Genomic DNA, 20,179 nt, shown 5'->3' with positions numbered 1-20,179 from the left:
ACAGTTTCATCTGTTTTATAGACACTAGCTGCACGAAAAAATTTAAACACGAGATATCGTGATCCAGTAGCAAACGCGCAAAAAAGTGTGTGAATTTTTCGATAATAAACTCAAAATCAAAATGATAATAGAAATTTCGCACTTTCACGTAGAATTCTGCGCTAACTTGGTTTAAAACCAACTCTGCTTTTCGTAATAACTGCGAGAATGAATTCAGCGATAAATAATGCAGCTTACTTTTATTAATATTGTTATTAATATTTGAAAAATATTATTAAACTTTTATTGATTATTTAATTTCCTTCAACGAAATTGTATAGTTTTAATAAATATAATTTATGATTTTAAAATAGCGAAAATATATCTAGTTTTTTTATGGAACTAGAACTTTCTTATAGAACTTATGGAACAGAAACCAATAATTTTTTTATTTATTAAATGAACCGATCTTGTAAGATAACACGGTTCATTTCATTTCTTCATATTCGTATTCTACGTCCACGTTTTTAGTTCGAAGGTAAGCTTTAACAGAAAACAACATTCAATAACTATAAACAGTTAGATTGTAGCTTTGTCTTTGTAGTGTAAATCATGACAACAATAACTTAAAGATACGTAGCAGCTAAAATAAACGCGAGCATGCTTCAATCTTACGTACGGGAGCGTACGAAAGCTAATGTAAAAGTGCGAAATCATTTCTAAATTTCATCAATACATTTCTTCAAATTTGCATTCCATGTCCATGTTTTTAGTTCGAAGGTAGGCTTAAGCAGAAAAGAACATTTAACAATTATAAGCAGCGGGCTTGTAGCTTTGTCTTTTCAGTGTGAATTATGCCAACAATAACTTAAAGACACGTAGCATCTAAAATAAACGCGAGCATTCTTCAATCTTACGTACGGGAGCGCACGAAAGTTAATGAAAAAGTGCGAAATCATTTCTAAATTTCATCAATACATTTCTTCAAATTCGCATTCCATGTCCATGTTTTTAGTTCGAAGGTAGGCTTAAGCAAAAAAGAACATTTAACAATTATAAGTAGCGGGCTTGTAGTTTTGTCTTTTCAGTGTGAATTATGCCAACAATAACTTAAANGTGTAAATCATGCCAATAATAACGTTAAGATACGTAGCGTCTAAAGTAAACGTGAGCATGTGCAGCTGGTTCAATCTTACGTACGGGAGCGTACGAAAGCTAATGTAAAAGTGCGAAATCATTTCTAAATGTCATCAATACATTTCTTCAAATTCGCATTCCATGTCCATGTTTTTTGTTCGAAGGTAGGCTTAAGCAGAAAACAACATTTAATAACTATAAATAGCTAGCTTGTAGCTTTGTCTTTGCAGTGTAAATCATGCCAATAATAACGTTAAGATACGTAGAATCTAAAATAAACGTGAGCATGCGCAGCTGCTTCAATCTTACGTACGGGAGCGTACGGAAGCTGACGTAAAAGTGCGAAATCTCCTTAATAAAAAATATTTTTGTCCATTTTATAATCTACTGTAAGGGCTTTGCTTTGGATGTATTCTTACTTTGTATCAAGTCAGCTCGTCTCTAAATATTTGTCAAATTGAACGGTTATAGTTTTTTGTTGTTGTTTAATTGAGCAAGTGTTTTTGGTTTAACCCTTTTATATATCTAAATATTTAGCCACACTATTTTATAAATGTTTGTTATATAGAAATATTGTATTATGTATTTTGAATGATTTATTGATTACTTTCGTTTAAATAGTTTTTTAAAAGGCCGGACAGCAAAAAGGGGTAAATTTCTCTCAAATCAATAATATTATCATTTCCCGTTCTTGGTTCGTAGCATGAACCGTAACATTAAACTGTAATAAGTAATTGGCAAGGGAAATACCTATTGGGGATCCATTTTAGGGGATTTTATTATTAGTGTAGAGATTTATAAGGTGTAAAACTATGTACCTCCAAAACCTTCTAAAGATGTAGAGGAATACATTTAACTTCCCATTCATTTTAGTGACACCATACGAAACTAAGACAGCACTGAAACAAGAAGAAAAAAAACTAATTATTATAATGTTGGGCTATTAAAATAAATTATATACAAAAGTCGTTTTCGCAGAGAAAAGTTAAGTCCCATAAAAAATAAAGTTAGAGTAAAGCATGTATTTTACTACAGTAATTGGTGATTTCTTAAACCATGGTGAATATTATAAATCACTTCTACTTTGAAATAAAACATTGTGAATTAAAATTATACTAAAGCAAGACTGTTTTATTAGTCATTTTCTCATTTTTGCTACGATTTATGACTGATTTTTATCATTCATTTACTATGCTGATTACTGTTTATTATAACGGACTTAGATCAGTTAGTTACTATCAGGCACATCAACTTTTTCCTTATTAACGGAAAATTTTACGAGAATATTTGGATTAACAGTCAATTTTGCACTTTACCATTTCATTTCTGATGTAATAAATTTAATTTATTACAGTTTTGACCGTTACTATGTATCAATTTAAATACATATATTTGAGTAGTTAAGCTTTCTATTTGTTTCTATTTAAGTCTTGCAATTTGTGTAGTTAAGTTTTCAAGATTAAGCAAATTAAGTTCACCTTAATTGGATACCTGCAAGTGACGTCATCGTAGCTAAATCATGACATTTGTTTTCTTGATACAAAAGCCAATCAGGTTTGACATACACGCGTGACTTCGCTTACAGGTATCCAATTAAATCCAGTGACGTCATCGTAGGTTAAGCATGCCATTTGTTTTCTTGATACAAAAGCCAATCAGGTTTGAGATACAGCGTGACTTCGCTTACAGGTATCCAATTAAATCTGATTTTAATCACGGAGTTAGCATTATCACTTCACTTCTCGAGTCGCAAGTACTCAATTGTTGCATCTCTACCACTCAAAATATCATGGGAATCCAAGATTTTCGGATTGGTTCCTTTGTACAATGAACCCTGATTTTTTTCTTCGCTACTTTTTATCACCGATTTCTGACAGAAGTATAAAATAGTTTATACTGATGTTAAATACAACATTTCTAGTGCCCAAAACCCGTTCTAAAAATCAAAAGTATTTTTAATTTACCTGATAAAGAAAAATGTTTCAACGGACATAACACCATTGCTTATCAATTGGAATAAAATTTCCTTTGATTTTTCTCTGACTTCCAGAAGATGACCTGCAAAAATGCAAAAGTTTTAATTTTTAAATCAGAATATTTACTAAGATGGCTTTTAAAATAAAAGCTCGTAATCCGTAATAACTTTTTAACTAATATTCGGATTTTCACGTGCTAAGATGCATTCTTCAAAGTTAAGAGTCCTTCCTTTCTGTAATCAGAGTAATCAAATCATCGTTTTGGTGTAAACATTGGTATTCATTGCATTATTTTTTTTAAAAATAAAGCTTTTATTAATTTTGATTTGTTATTTTAAACAGATATCATTCGTATGAGATGGTATTAAATTTAGCTCAAATTTGTAAAATGTTTAAACAAAATTGAAGTTATTTTTTATATATATTTTTTAAATGAAAATTTTTTTCAATTATAAATTGTTTGAATTAATAAATTTCTCAAAAAATTTTTCTTAAAAATTTGGCAAAAGTACTAAAGCTGAGTTTTAAACTCAGAAAGCATGGCTAAACATGGCAATATCAGGCACAATTAAAATATATATATTTAACATAACTTTAACATAAATTTTTTTGAGCCGTGGTGGTTCAAGGAATAGAGCGTTCGCCTTCCAATGATTATAACATACATTTTTTGCGGAGACTATCAATAGATAATAAACATGTAGGATGATATTTTATGCATTATCAAGATCATATCATATTATTCAAAAATAAAAAAAAACTTACTATAGGGTAGTCATAAATTGAATGAAATAATTAAATAAACACTTTTTTTTTATCCTTATCGGATTTAACATCAAAATGTAACTCACTCATTGCTTGGAAATTTTGGTAATAGTAATTGTGAGCTAGAATAACCCAAAGTATTGTAATTGCTTTAAATCCATGAATGATTTTGATAGTATCTGGGTTATCTTCAATTTTCATCAATTTCTTGAAGTTGGTATACAATGAGAAAGCTAATAAGCATTTCAAAGGCACACCTAGGATGATAGAAAAGAAAGTATTATTATTAGCAACATACAGTAGAATCACATATATTCGCGTCATCAGGCAGTGAGCATACGTAGATAATACAGGGAATATGTTTTCACTAAGCTGATACGCAATCAGTTTCTCTCTACAAGCTACAGTGCTTATGTAATCTTATAACATAATCTGAACCAGGAGTGTTTACAATTCACTGTTACTAGTCGTCCCCACATTTCTAGTGCGTAGGGTGTGGTAGTGATGATAAAATTTTTCAGTGTATGATGCGATAAGTCATATGTCTTTAGTCTTAAGTTTTATTTCAAAGGAGCAGGCTTTGCTGACTCAGGGGATAAGAGTGCTCGCCTCCCAATAAGGTGACCCAGGTTCGATTCCCAGCGATGGCTGGTTGATATGAATTCCACACCCGGATCTCACTGACTACAGTGATGACGATAGATATCTTCAGTGGAAGATAGATCATGGGTTAGAGTTCCCTTGCCGTCGAGCTAACCATGTGAGGTTTGCGTGATTTTCTTCTCCATGTAACGCTAATGCATGTTAGCTTCATCAAAAAGTCCTCTACAAAGCAAATTTATCCCAATACTTGATCCAGGAGTTCCTTTGCTTTCTGAATTTGGCTCAAATGTACAAAGCTACGGAGTTGAGCATTAGTAGTCGTAAATTCAAATTTAGGTCGGCTGTTCAACGACGGTTATTAAAAAAAGGAACCGACAAGTGTATACATATGTATACAACCCTACAATTTTCTTAAAAACTTAAATATTCAGACAAAAAAATAAAACATGGTTCCAAATGCCATTTAAAAAATTCTGTAGATTTTTGAACAATGCTAATTTCATATTTGAAATCTCCGAACCTGAATTAGGTTAGGTCAAGTACTTGTATAATGCATATGATAAAAGAATTTCAAATGTAAGAACTCCTCAATATGATAAGGTTTGTGCTATTAAATACTATGTCAATTAAAAAAAAAATGTTAAAAATTTTGGTTTTATTATTCAGATGTAGAGTCAGGTATGTATGTAGATAAAAAATCAATACCATTCTTACACATTAAAGAATTATAAAAACAAAAAAATATATTTTGTTAATAAATAGCAAATGAAATTAACTGCCATAAATTTTCTAAAACTAAGCTTTCAGAGGATGGCATCATAAGTTCAGGTGATTATTTCAAATGTGAATATGTGCTTCATTTTTCTGAATTATCTGAAAAATTAATTGAAGGATGTGTACAACCAAATAACCGGGAAATAATTTCTTAATATAAGAAACTTAATGAATCTTTTATAGAAAAACATTCTTCATGATGAAAAATGTAGATATCAAACATTATCTGTTTTATTGAGAGACATTTAAATAAAGTAATTTGACATGAAATATCAAGATTTCAAAAACCAAATTTTAGATTTATCGAAAAATATCAAGACCACTTCCACATGGTTGTCGTTGCTAGATATCAAAAATTAACAAAACCAATGATTAAAAAATTCCAAGACAAAGACCCATAACTATTCGAAGTAAGAAAAATCAATTATATTTTTTGATATGAAGCAAAAAGAAATTAGTCAAATTATATGAGAAACAGACGGTCAATTAACGAAAGGTGAATTTAATAAAATGTATATAAATTGCATAACCTTCTAATTTCTTTTGAATATTAGTATATTAATATAGTATAGTATAAGTATTAGTATTATAGTANAGAAACAGACGGTCAATTAACGAAAGGTGAATTTAATAAAATGTATATAAATTGCATAACCTTCTAATTTCTTTTGAATATTAGTATATTAATATAGTATAGTATTAGTATAAGCATTAGTATTATAGTATTAGTATATTTTGAATTTTTTATTTATTATATTTTTTTAATAATTACATTGGGGAAAATCTTTTTTTGTTTTATGTTGTATGAAATTTTTGTAAAAAGATCTTATCAGTGATACGTTCGTATCCCTGATTTCAAACCTGTAATTGGTTTTTCTTTCCAAGCTATAGATTTCTAAAATGTATATAAATTGCATAACCTTCCAATTTCTTTTGAATATTAGTATAGTATTAGTATTATAGTATTAGTATAATAGTATTAGTATATTTTGAATTTTTTATTTATCATTTTTTTCTAATAATTACATTGGGGAAAAATCTTTCTTTGCTTTATGTTGTATGAAAGTTTTGTAAAAGGATCTTATACTTTCTATCTCTGATTCCAAACCTGTAATCTGTTTTTCGTTCCAAGCTACAGATTTCCTAGAGACACATTTAGTCTATTTTTTGTCAAAATGAAATTTCGTCCAAAAAAAAAAAATAAGTAAACACCTTGTATATAACAGGAGGTTGAGTAAATGCGACGACAAATTTCTAAGCGAGTTAAGGTACATCATCTGAATTAAAGTTGCATATCAATCCTTGCCCGAAAATGTCGTACTACGCCGCCATGGGCCCTTCCCCTATTACAAGCAGTTTCGCGTGCATCTGAACAGGAATAATAGGGAAGCTTCCGTAGCTGCATGTGATGACATTTCCGGATATGGGTTCCTATGCAATTTTAAAACTGATGATGTCTCCTATCTTCACTAAAAGTTTGCCGCAGCATTTTTGTGATCCCTTGTTGCACACAACATTTTTAAATTTGTGCATTTCGGCAAAATATCATTTAAGAAATATCTCTTGTTTTAGAAACAAAACAAATTTCAGATCCCACATCCGAATTAGGCAAGATCAATAAATGCAACAAAAAATTTGCCCCCCCCCTGTGTAATCTAAGAAACTATTGTAACAAGAATGCAATCATTCAACTAGTCTAGTGTAAATATTGGTTATGTAAATAGTGAATAAATTATTTCATGCTCTTTTCAAGTTTATTCTTGTTCTTTTTACCCCTAAAAAGGGTAATATTTTTTTTACGAAGAAATTAATAATTAAAAAAAATTGTCAAAGAATCAGTTTTTAATAAAAAAAAAACATCTGCTGGGGAAAGTTAGCGTAGTTGTTTCGGTAACTTTCCCTAACAGGTTTTTAATTTTTTTCTGAAAGAGAAAAAAATGAAAATATATTTATGTTCCATAAATCCATTCTTAAATCTTGCCTTTACAAACATAGAAACTCAAACTATTTCTTCAATTTGAAATTGGGCAAAGTGGCCCCAGTTGATCATGATTAAAATGAAATTGTAAATATATTCCATTACTGTAAAATAAATATACATAAATTGATCTCAATTATTAATATACAGGTTGTTCTAAATTAGACGGACGATTATTAAACATTTGAAACAGAAAAACGGCTAATGTGAAAAAAAATTCTTTCAGTATATTTAAGTGGCAGGGTTGTATATGTTTCTCCCAGAGTTCATATTTTTATTAGTTCAAATTTCTTCAATAGATGGCATTGCAAGTAGCATGCCTGTGAATCACAGAAAAGTAACTGAAAGTATCATTGCAATTCTTCCGAAAAGTCTATTATTTAGGCTTTACGACATTAAATGTCGTAAGTGGAGAATGAAATTCATTTACTGTCGAAAGCAAAATGGAAAATATTAGTAAAAAAGTGGTAACAGCGCTATCTGCAGAAAATTTTTTGAACTAAAATCAGGAACTCGGGGATTTAAACCTTGTCACATAAATTTGATGGAATATTTTTTTGCATTTTTAATCTTAACATTTAACTGTTTCCCTGTTACAAACTTAAGAAAATTGTCAGTCTAATTTAAGACACTTTGTAAAACATATAATACAATTCGTAAATGAATAGCTATTGATGATCTTACTTAAATTCTTTTGAAAATTATTTTCTTGGGATCTTATATTTAAAATGACGTCAATAATAGTTGCCACAACTGCAATAAATACAATTGTTGCCAAAAGCACACTGTAAGAATAAAATCAGCTGTAAATAAAGAGTAAAACATTCCAAAAAATACAATAGAAAAATGAAGCGGTGTGTGATGTTCGACAGTTGACCAAATAAGCTTTTCCCAAATTATCTCTACTTTTTTCTAAAAGGTTTTATATTTAGTGGCAAGATTATTTCTTTATAAAATGGGAAGATCATTAAAGATTGTTATTTGCCATTATTTTTCTGGTAGCTTACAAAAACACAAAACTTAAATACGAGAACTAAAATATTGTGGGAGGTTTCCGTGGTTTTCGTCTCCATGTAACGCAAATGTCAGTTACTTTCATCTAAAAGTCCTCCGCAAAGGCAAATTTCTCCTAATACCTGATTCAGGAGTTTCCGTGTCCTCCGAATTGGGTTTAAAATTAAGAGGCTACAGAGTTGAACATTAATAGACGTAAACTCGACAATTGGGTCGGCTGCTCAACGACGGTTATAAACTAAAATAAGATAGAGAAAAAGGCGGCAGCAATAGCTTTAAAAAAATGGAACATAGTGCTTCAATTTTTTTAAGAACACTAGGAGATTTTTTCTCAAAACGTAAAAGCAATAAAATTATGTGTTTGTTAATTTTTTCATAATTCATAGGTCAATTTGTATAGATCATTTAATAATGTAAAATTATCAGCAATTAAATTTATAATTTTTTTTCTTTCGAAAAACGATTGAAATAAAGTTGAAAAATTCATTAATCTAAAGTAAATAACTTAAAAACGAAAATATTTTTTCAAAAATCTAAAGGCAAGCAAATGTAAAATTACCTCTACATTTTTAAATATCTCTCAAAAAATTCTGATTGCAGGGCTTTATTGATAATACTTTGTCAGAAAAATTGTAATAAAATTAAAAAACGATTCCCCGATTTTGATATAGTGATTTCCTTGCATTTTACATGTTTCGAAAGACACTGCAAAAATTATCATAAATCTGTGAAATTTAAATTAAGATGATTAAAGGTAAATTTAAATTTCTTTCCCCACCGCCTGAGTTCTCAATTTAATAAATTTGATTTTAGAAACATTTAATCGCCACTCCGTATATATATAAAAGATTAAATAATTTTTAAAAAAATAAAATTTTAAGTGCTCATGATTTTAAAATAAAAATAAAAAAGCTACTTTTAAAATTTCGTGCTTTATTTGTTGTTAGTTAGTCGTTGAAAAATATTTTCTCGCGAAAATTTTAAAAGCTGGAAGATATGTGTATTGCTGCAATCTCCGTAAAAGAGCTTAAAATGTGCAAATGAAGAGGTTTACTTACGCAATTCCTGTTTCGGTTTCATCAAGAACTATTTGGTCAATTTTTACTTCACAGTTTGGAACTATAACATCAAATTCAAGTCCCGCCATTTCGATAACTGTAATGAAAAGCATCATTGTCATTATTTTTTCTTAAAAAAAGTAGTAAAAGTATTACTATTATTATAATTATTAAAAAATGTAATAAAAAGAATTACTATGATTGCTTTTTAACAAAACAATGTAGTAAAAAGCATTACCATCATTAATTGCTAATAAAAAAAATTTAGTAAAAAGCACACATACCAACATTTAACCCAGCATTTATGCCCATAAAGGGACATTTTACGTTAGGTTAAGGTTAAGATTAGAAGACATGACAAATAGAAAAAAATAAATAAATAAATAAAAACCAATGCCAAATTAAAAACAACGACATGAAAAATGAAGAAAAAAAAGACTTTTTTATTGGTTAAGGCATTTTAATTAGAAATTATTCAGGGCTAATTGGTCAAGTTTATTAGAGGTTGGGGCTCACCATTACATAATTTTGCAATTTTTTCACGAAAATTATTTCTTACATTATATATTATCACGATATGACTTTTTGAAATTGTCGTTCCAGTTAAAATCAGAAACACATTTCTCGTGGATTTATCTTACATTACATATTATCAAGATATGACATTTTAGAATTGCCGTTCCAGTTAAAATCAGAAACACATTTCTCGTGGAAATATTTATCTTACATTATATATTATCACGACATGACTTTCTGAAATTGCCGTCCCAGTTAAAATCAGAAACACATTTCCCGTGGAAATATTTAACTTACATTATATATTATCAAGATATGACTTTTTAAAATTGCCGTTTCAGTTAAAATCAGAAATTATTCACCACACGCAATAAATTTTTTTTTTCTTGTTTCAAATTCTATTTTCATGGTATAACATTTATCCAGAATAAGGCTTCAAATGTTATATGGACAACAATAAAAAGAAGAGCCCAGCTTCTAAACAAATTACACGAAAAAGATTTCTTCAACCGAAAGTTGTTTTAATTGGTTTAATCAAACGTAAGGAAAGTTATAGATTAAAAAAATGTGAATGAAAAGGAAAGGTCATCCTTTCCTGAAGTAGAAAAGGAAATTTTGAAAATCAGTAATGACTAGAATTATTATAAATCACGAATCAGAAATAAAGCTTACAATCCATTTTATTTGTTGCTATTTTCCTTCATATAAAGCTAATTGGCAATTAAGTAAAATTAAAAAACAAACAAACACTCTTTTGTTAGAAATAATCTTTTCCAATAAGTCATATAAGAATTATTTGCGCAATTACAATTGGCCTATCATCCCGGTCAAACTTATTGAATTTAGTTTAAATAATATTAAGTTAAAGTTGATTAATTAAGATAAAATACAAATGAAATTCATAATCACGAAAAAAAACAAAGATAAAAAGATAAGATAAAATACAAAGGTAAGTGCAACTTATGAATCCTAATATTAAATTTAATCATAGCTAAAGAACTAATGACTTTTATCAGGACTGATCACAATGATTATCATCTATAACATTTAAAATTGGTTGTTCTTACAACAAAAGCCAATTTACTTTTGGATAATTTACAAAAGTGAATTGGAATTGCAGTTTTATCAGGAGTTGCTACAAAATGTCAACCATCACTTAGTCATAGGATTTTGGATTAGATATAATGGAAAGATTTAATGATATGTCTCCTTCTTTGAGAAATCTGATTTAAATTGGATAAGAAAGTGATAAAGTGATATTACATTTTTCTAAGTGATATTACTATTTTACATTTTTATAATATCCCTTAAACAAAAGCTTTAACCATTTAATGCTTTGGAATGAAGCATTTATTCAATTGATAATATTCTTTACTTACCAATGTCAATGCAGAATGTGGTGTTTTTTTCATTCCAATGAATTTTAGCTTGCAATTTTAATAAACTGTTTCAAATTTTGCATGTGATAAGTGGAGTGAAAATAACGCGGATATAATGTTTTACTTTCAATTTTAAATTTTGAAATTTATTTGAAAATTTCAGAGATGCTCACTTTCACGGAATTTCGTTTATTTTGCGGTAAGTTTTATGTGAGGGTTGTATTTCTTTTCTTCCAAATATTATGATACTGCTAGTTTAATTTTTTAGAAAACAACCTATGGAAAAAATATATTTAACCACTTCATTCTTAAACTTTTTAAAAACCTGATTTTAATAACGATAAATGTTAAAATGGCGCAGCAGCGTAATTTGATTGTTGAATTTATCTAGATAAATGCTTATAATAAAAATTATGCTTCAAATATCCTAATAATATATCCATATCTTATAATATGTAATTGAAAAATCTCCAATTAGTGATATTTTAAATCTCTGTTTAGAGATTAATCAAAGATTTTTAACTTAGAAAAACGACAAATCTCATCCATAAATATCCCAACATAAACTAATCAACCAACATAAATTAATAAAATAAACGCACTCAAACGTACGGAATAATTGAAAATTCCTCATTGGATCTTTCGTTGTTGGAAATTACGAGAATTTCGGCATATTGGCATGAGACGCCATAAACCGATTTATCGAATATATCAGTCTTATATTAAAGTATTGCACGCGGATAACTTTTCCAAAAAATGTATTACAGCTGTTATAGATTAAAATTTACAAAAGTGGTTGGCAAGATTTGATAAAAGTTGGAGGAAACTTGTCTCTAAAGCTACAACTTCAATTTTTTAAAAATTACGACAAACGATTGCAGCACTAATTGCATAGATACTGAATCATTTGTGGTAATAACGAATGAATAATTTCTTCGAAAAAACAGAACGAAAACGAAGTAACTTTGCTACCACTTTTTAAACCTTTATATGAATTACAGAAATTTGAAAAGCGTAATTTTACGTGAGGATCTGCGTGAGCTATGTTTTAAAAGTCATAAAATTTAAAATAATTTTATTTTAGCTAAATTCAAATACTAAAATTAAAATCTAATCTAAAATTAAAATCTCAATCTAAAATTAAAAGTGAGAATTAACAATAGAATAATGTACTTAGTATTCTTAAAGATTGGGTAAATAAACAAGAACAATCCTATTTTTTCCCTTATCAAAATAATTTAAGAGTTTACAGATAACAATTTCAATCTAAATTGTTGCAGATTTTGCCAGTAAAAAATTTACCTTTAGTAGCAACAGCTTGAACTTCTTCTTTACTGCACGTGGATGGCATGCATATAGAGGATCTAAATCTGACTAAGTGGTAATTCATTCCTTTTCTCATGAAATCCCATATTGCCTGCAAAAATATTCATAAATTTATTTCACAATACATACTATGAATAACTTTTTGAACACTACTGTTGTATTGCATTTTAAAAACAGAACAGACAAAAATCAAATTTATTTTAATATTTCCCCTTATTATTAAGCAGTCATTTGTTCTCAGGAGTTTCAGATAAAAATAATTAAAATCAAACTGATTTAAAAGTATTCGTAATTTTAAAATGGCAACACATTTCTAATGTTGGGTGTAAAATTCAGCGATTTTAATTTTTAAGTCTGGTTCTGGGTTTGAAACCCGGACAAGGCATGGATGTTCTTTCATACACTTTACAATTTGTTCTTACTGTGGGAGTAACGTTAGCCCACCTAATATGGTGCTGCTGAAAGAGTGACCAACAAATCTGCTCTTCAGATGCCTGTATTGACGGAATGTCTTTCCCGTGTGGGCATTGGAAAAAAAGAAATTTAAGTCTGATTTCAAAGCAATTTTAACAATGTGCAGAAGAAAAGATATGAGTTAATTAACTTATTAATTTTCATTCAGCAAGAATTTTAACAAATACAATTTAATGGTTTGTGAAAATATAGTCAAAAGCCCCTCTTTTTCCAAATGTGTCATTTATGCTTCAAACTAATTCTTAGAATTGAATCTAGATTATTACGTTAGAAGTTTCCCGAATTTTCACTTCTCAGTTCTCCTGACAGATGCAGAAATGCCTTATTGTCAAAAGAAAAAAAATCTTGGAGTTTTTCAGAAAACAATCTCATTAATCATTTGAAAGTATGAAATTACAATTTTTTGACGAATTGCACTGCATTGAACAAAAGCTGTTCTGATTTTTAGATTTTTTTCCCATTCATAATGGAAAGAAAGTTTTGTGTGAGTAAGTCAAATAAAGTATTAGATACCAGATATTGTGCACAACTTAAGACCTAATAGAAATTTTATATTATATTAATTTAAGTGCACGTTATCTATGATCCAATTTTTAAAAAAGAAGAAAAACGTTAAATAGTTCTGATTAAAAAGTTGTAATTATAATAAATATTTGCATTATCAATTTATTAGATATCGGAAACAATTCAACTAATCTAAATCAAATTTGATTTTATTAGTTTTAAAATAACTAGAAAAACCACCCCACATATAGCATAATGGTTACACACAATTCAAAGAATAATTGGAGTAATCGTTTGTATGCTATCCCATGTAATATGTCAGCAAGTGTGTTTATCATGTTCAGTGCTGCTTGTACTTATTTGGTATCAATATATTATTATGATAAAACGTGTATTATTTTTTTTATACAACGAAAGGAATTTATAGATAGTTTATTTCATTCTCCATATTTATTTCATTCTTAATTTATCTTGCATTTATTCTCGCATTATTTTATTCCTCGTTTATCTTGAAAAAAAGAGAGATATTTTATCTACAACAATATCAAAAGAATAGTATAGGCATTTTGATCTGAAAAGCATGATATTGAGATTGATTTAATAATTAGTTATAGTCACCATACATTTAGAGGGAGCATAACTGTCTTAACACAGAATAATACATAAAAGGTACATAAAATACACTTTAAAATTTTTTTATACACAAAAAGGCATTTTCTGAAGCACTAAAAAACGCAGGTAATTTACTGATATAGAATGGGTAAACGTGTGCATTGCTACAAATGGCAGATTCTGTATAATAGTGAGAACAATCCTTATCAGGCGAATTGTGATTGCCAAAGTCTGATTTAGGATCATCATAACTCGTGAAGGTAGAGGTGGTTGTACAAAAATGGTGCATTCGGAACAATAGTGAGATTCTGTATAATAGATATTCTGTAAAACAGATTCTGTATAATGGTAAGAACAAAGCTTATCAAACGAACTATGATTGACGAACTCTGGTAGAGGATCATCATAACTTGTAAAAAGAACTGTTGGAGGTAACGGTGGTTGCACAAAAAAGTGGATTTGGTATAAGATTCTGTAAAACAGATTCTGTATAATGGAAGAACAAAACTCATCAGGCGAACTATGATTGACGAACTCATGGCACTCAAGTTACATGGTTTAGGATCATCATAAGTCACAAAAGGAACTCTTGCAGGTAGCGGTGTGGGTGCATTCGGTATAATAGTGAGATTCTGTATAATAATGAGATTCTGTATAATAATGAGATTCTGTATAACAGATTCTGTATTATGGAGAGAACAAACCTTATCAGGCGAACTATGATTGACGAATTATGGTATAAGATCATCATAATTCGTAAAAGAAACTCTTGAAGGTATCGGTGGATGCGCAAAAAGGGTACATTCGGTATAATAAATAGTGAGATTCTGTAAAATAGATACTCTGTATAACAGATTTTGTATAATAGTGAGAACAAACCTTATCAGGTGAACTATAATTGACGAACTCTGGTATAGGATCATCAAAGCTCGTGAAAGGAACTCTTGGAGGTAGCGGTGGTTGAACGAAAAGGGTGCAGTAAGCACTCTTCACGTTTCCTGGTATAATAGTGTCGATACAAACATCGTAATCTCCAAACGAATTGATACTTCCACTTAATATTCCATTTGGTATCTTGCCTGATGAATCAACCACTGGAATTAAACAAGGGGAGTTAACAGATGTTTGGAAATAGTATATAAATAGGTTAGTTACCATATACAAGTTAGTTGTAGTATATGATAACTAGTATGACACTTAGTATGACACTTGTAGTTGTCATATACAAGTATCATATACAAGTTAGTTGTAGTATATGATAACTAGTATGACACTTAGTATGACACTTGTAGTTATCATACACAAGTGTCATATACAACTATCATATACAAGTTAGTTTGTTTTAAACATAGAAATAAAACAAAAACAATCAACCAATTCGCATGCTTATTTTCGACTATTTTTTTAAAAGGAAAAATGAACTTTTTTGCGTGTTGTAAAAATTTAATTTGCTATTTTCAATTCAGAATTTATTTTGCTACTTTTTATGTTGTGTTACATTGCGAAATAACCTTATGAACAGAAAGAGAAGCCCTTATTATTTGCTAAATTAGTATAAGGATTCATGCATAAAAGAATATAAAGTTTGAGTTTTACGATACGAAACAAATTTATTTAACATTTCCAGTGCTGCCAACTTTCTGCATTTTTTGTAAAAATTTATTCTAGTGGTAGCTAAAGTTTATATTTTAATGTGTTATTTTTTATTCATTTGAACTTATTTTTCACATTGCTACATATACTTGATTTAAAAGTTCATATGCAACGACACTTCGTTCTAGCTGTTTCGTGATGAGGCTCTTAAAATGTTGACAAAATATCCAAAAATTCTGAAAGCGTTGGTTTTTAGATGTCTACCACTCTATAAAATATTTTGCAAAAAGCGTAGTAGTTGGCAAGCCTGCATTTCAGTATTAAAAAAAAAATTCGAAAGAAGGTTAAAGGTTTACACCCTTGAAGTTAGATTTTTTAAAATTCCTTTTCTGCCAAGTAAGAATGCAAGCGCAAACCGTAAATTACGATACCACTGGCTCTTCTGCGCAGAGCTTAATAGTTGGCATTGGTTTATACTTATTTAAGTCGTATTATTTATCGTATTATTTTACCTTGGTTTTTTTTCACCTCCGGGTATTTCCCCCATTAATATCCATCTTATTTTAACGACTTGCAAAGCTATTTATTCCTCAATCAGCAAGTTTTATGCTTTTCTTAAAAAAAAAACTGCACTGGCCAACAAATTTGTTCTTTATTTTCTATTACATTTGCTTTTTATTTTCTGTTACATTTGAACGGATCTCAGATATTTTCGCATCGTTGTATTCAAATCTTTAACGTTTTCTCTCTACATGCAACAATTTTTATGCAACCTAATAATTTTTTCCTAACCATGACTTTTAGAAATTCACTCGAGTGAATACAAAGTGCCTTCACTTTTCTTCTACGTAGGAAGTGGTACAAAGAAGACAATAATGCATTTTAGTTTATGATGAGATATGTTAAGGTCATATGATTTTTGTTTGTTTGTTTGAATTGTTATTTTTTGCCATAAGTGTATATGTATGTGTTCAAATTACCATTTTGAAAGAAAAATTTACTTTAGGATGAAAATTAATTTTAGATTTCTAATCACCACTCCCGGATTAGATAAAATCAAGTACTTGGATTAATGCAACAAAAATTTTGCTGCAAAGTTTTATTTTTACTGCTATGAACTGTCTTATACAAAGCTACCAATAATTTTGGATTTTGCCGAAAATTTTGCTTTTGAAATTAAAGTAATAAAAAAGTTTTCCTTTGTTTTCATTCTGGAATTTATGTATTTAATTTAAAGTGATTTGAACCCATTACAGATGAATAGATTACACATAAATAAAATTTTGAAAATTACAAGTTGGTGTGTTTAAGTTTAGACACTACTAGTGATATTTCAAATTACATTATACTACAACTTCGAGAATCATTTTTGTATAAAGCCAAAGTTGGCAACTGTGCACACATTGTCAAAATCTATCACCCTATAACTTATCAGAACAATTAGGTGTAATTTTTAATTCTTGTATCAACCCATATTTTTTTTTAATGATTATTACATATTTTTAATTTTCTCTTTAACTCTATGTGAACCAATTTTAGGTCCAGTATAGAAATTTTATGAGATGTGGTATTATTTGTATTGAAATATGCTTAAAATACTTACTAAAAAAGAAAAAGTTTCATGCATGAAAAATAATATTTTATTTAAGAAAAATATGGTGCATGAAATTTGTTGATTTCATGAAAATGATTTTTATGAAATTTGATTTATTTTAATTTTATTTATAGAACGAGCAACTTTAATCCACCATAAGAACATATGATAAATCTCAAACGAAATAAGTATACATTTTCAAAAAATCGAATTAGTCAATAACAGTCTCAAGCTTAGAAAAAGTAGTTTAAAAATTTCTCAACAAAATTTTTTTTACTCCAATTAAAATATTAAAATTTGTCAGATGTCTTCAGAACCCTGGACAACAGCAGAAAAATAAAATTAGTGAAAAATGAACTTCACATTGTTCATGAAAAATATTTATTGAAATGTTGCGTTTACACACCTTTGGCCTTAAAATAAAATAAAATGGCTATAAATTACCTTCCATAAATAACAATTTAAAAAATAAATAAAGACGTTTGTTTTCTGTGTCACGGTAAAACTATGGCTCAACACAAAATAAGCAGAATTTTAATTATATAGTTGCAATTACAAAAGTTTCTTTTATTTATATAAATTATGATTGAATTAAATATATCTTCAGCAACTAATGCTCTTTATTTTAATCATTAAGCCTGAAAAAACTTTTTAGATCAAAAAAGAGGTGTTATTTAACAGCAATGTCTTCCGGAAGGTGAAGGATGTTCTAAATGCTCGACGACCTTCATGAGTACAATTCGAAATTGCTTGAAATAGAATAAATTAAGACTGTTTTATCAATTTTCATCACGCATTTTATCTATTGAAGCATTTGTTTATTCATTTTATCTACTTTATGTATATTTCAAATGATGATCAGAATTAAATGCAAATTACACTGGTAATGGAATAAGTTTCCTGTAATGGACGAAACTCAATGAATCAGTTTGTTTCTCTTTATGGTGTAATCATTTCTTACATATAGTTTTTTTTTTTTGAGAAATATAATATAAACATTTTACAAAAGTTACTAAGAGGAATAAAATTGTCTTAATCAATTGGGAAATGTAATTTAAATATATCAAATGCAGATACAGAGGGTTAGGACAACTGAACGACTGTATTTTAAACTTTTAAATTATCGAAACCATTACGCAGATTACAATAATTGATAAATGGCATTAAAGCTCTCTTTGTTGCTCAGTAAAAAGTGGTTTCCAAACGTTTAAAAGCAATTAGTTTTGTTTTTCTAGTAGTTTTTGTAACATTTGTTGATTAAGTGTTGCCGGATTTACTGAGTCTCACCGAAAAGGGTTAAGACATTGGAATGTTTAAAACTCAGTTCATAAACTACTGATGCAGAAAACACTGCAGGAACTTTAAGAACGTATTTGTGTAGCATTAGGACAAAAGAAAATAGGGGGTAATAGACTAGAATACCGAATTTATGTTTGTAATTTGACAAAGGGTCAGACGGATATAGAACAAATGCAACTGGAAAAAAAATCTTGTTATATTTTTCTTTAATTTTGATTATCATTTATTGAAATCTGTGGAGCAGTTTTGAAAATATAAATATTTGAAATTGGGTTATTCATTTGTACTAACCCTGTATAAAAAGTATAAATCTCATGCTTTTTTTTGAAAATTTATTTAAAATCAGTTTGGCGACCAGATTGATCACCATTCAACATTATCTAGAGCAATGCATGAACTTTAATGATAATCATGCCGAATGCGAACTAGAATATTTAAATGCGATATTGAATGCGAAGAACTAGAATATTTAAATACAATTGTGCTAGCACAATTGTATTAAAATATTCTATTCTAGTTCAACCTCTCTTCGCGCGAATACGTGATTCTCGCCAAATTTAAATTATTAACGTAGTGTAATAATTATTAACTACTGCTTCTTTCAAGAGAAAAGCTACTAATGAAACACTTGTGCTGCCAAATTTATATATTTAAAACAAATCAGAAATGCCTTTTTAAAAGGAAACTAAATACAAATGAATTAAGAGCAATGTGTTTTGTTTTTTAGTTAATGCAGATTACCACAGTATTTAAATATTTCAGTTCTTCAACCTATTCATGCGCGAATACGCAATCTTTTTCAAGTTTAAATTATTAACGTAATGAATAGTACTACTGTGTTGCTTCGTTCAGAGAAAAGCTAATGATGAAACACTAGTGCTGCCAAGTTTTTACTTTTTTAAAAATCAGAAATGCTTTTTTAAAAGGAAACTAAATACAAATGAGTTAAAACCTTTTTTTTTTGTAATAATATTTCTCAAAACAATGAGCAATGAGAGAGAAAAATGGCACATTTGACCACTGAAGGCTGTTTTTATTTTATAATAAAAGACTCGTTTTTGTAACTCAATATTTCACGTGTTAAAAAGTGAAGGTGACACATATATATTAAAGGAAAGTGTTGCTAAAATGCAAAAGATGACTAAAAAACATATGTCTTGAAATATGTATTTTCGTGAAGAGGTCACTTTGATTACTTGCTTTAAAATCTTCTCAATTTGCTTAGTGACCTTCGAAGAGCAATAAAAAGAGATTCGAGATAAAATCATAATTAATAGTAATTGGTTGAACAAACATAAACAAGGCGATGACGAAATAGTTTATTTTATTCATTGCAGTTGGTCAAGTATATTACTGGTTGAATTTTCTAGATAACATCCCCTAAGGTTATTTAATGGAGGTTAGCTTCCTTGCCTTGAAGACATTGCAACGACATTGAATAATGTCGTAAATTGCCCACCATAAGGACAATCGATAATTATTAGAAATTTTGTTTAATATATTGATAGATATTGATAGATATATATGGAATTTATGATTAGAGATAAAACATTGATAAAAAAAAATAATACTTTAAAAAAACATTCCTGTAAAACAAA

At 28.7% G+C, this 20,179-nt stretch overlaps 1 protein-coding gene across 1 annotated transcript in view; it reads right to left on the bottom strand.

Annotated features, from left to right (window-relative positions):
* The window catches only part of LOC107445367 (nose resistant to fluoxetine protein 6-like), a 51,637-nt gene that overhangs the window by 11,558 nt on the left and 19,900 nt on the right, over window positions 1-20,179 (bottom strand). Inside the window, exons 2-8 of the mRNA XM_043043784.2 lie at window positions 14,975-15,189; window positions 12,482-12,596; window positions 9,285-9,381; window positions 7,897-7,997; window positions 3,944-4,114; window positions 3,081-3,174; window positions 1,935-2,015 (exon numbers count right to left, since the gene is read on the bottom strand). Of these exons, the coding sequence (XP_042899718.1) occupies window positions 1,935-2,015; window positions 3,081-3,174; window positions 3,944-4,114; window positions 7,897-7,997; window positions 9,285-9,381; window positions 12,482-12,596; window positions 14,975-15,189 (874 nt within the window). The remainder of the gene's footprint in view (window positions 1-1,934; window positions 2,016-3,080; window positions 3,175-3,943; window positions 4,115-7,896; window positions 7,998-9,284; window positions 9,382-12,481; window positions 12,597-14,974; window positions 15,190-20,179) is intronic.

This window comes from Parasteatoda tepidariorum, chromosome 1 (genome assembly GCF_043381705.1).
Source record: "Parasteatoda tepidariorum isolate YZ-2023 chromosome 1, CAS_Ptep_4.0, whole genome shotgun sequence".
NCBI lineage: Eukaryota > Metazoa > Arthropoda > Arachnida > Araneae > Theridiidae > Parasteatoda > Parasteatoda tepidariorum.
Note: the sequence above shows the minus strand (reverse complement) of the source record. Positions and strands in the feature narration are given on the sequence as shown.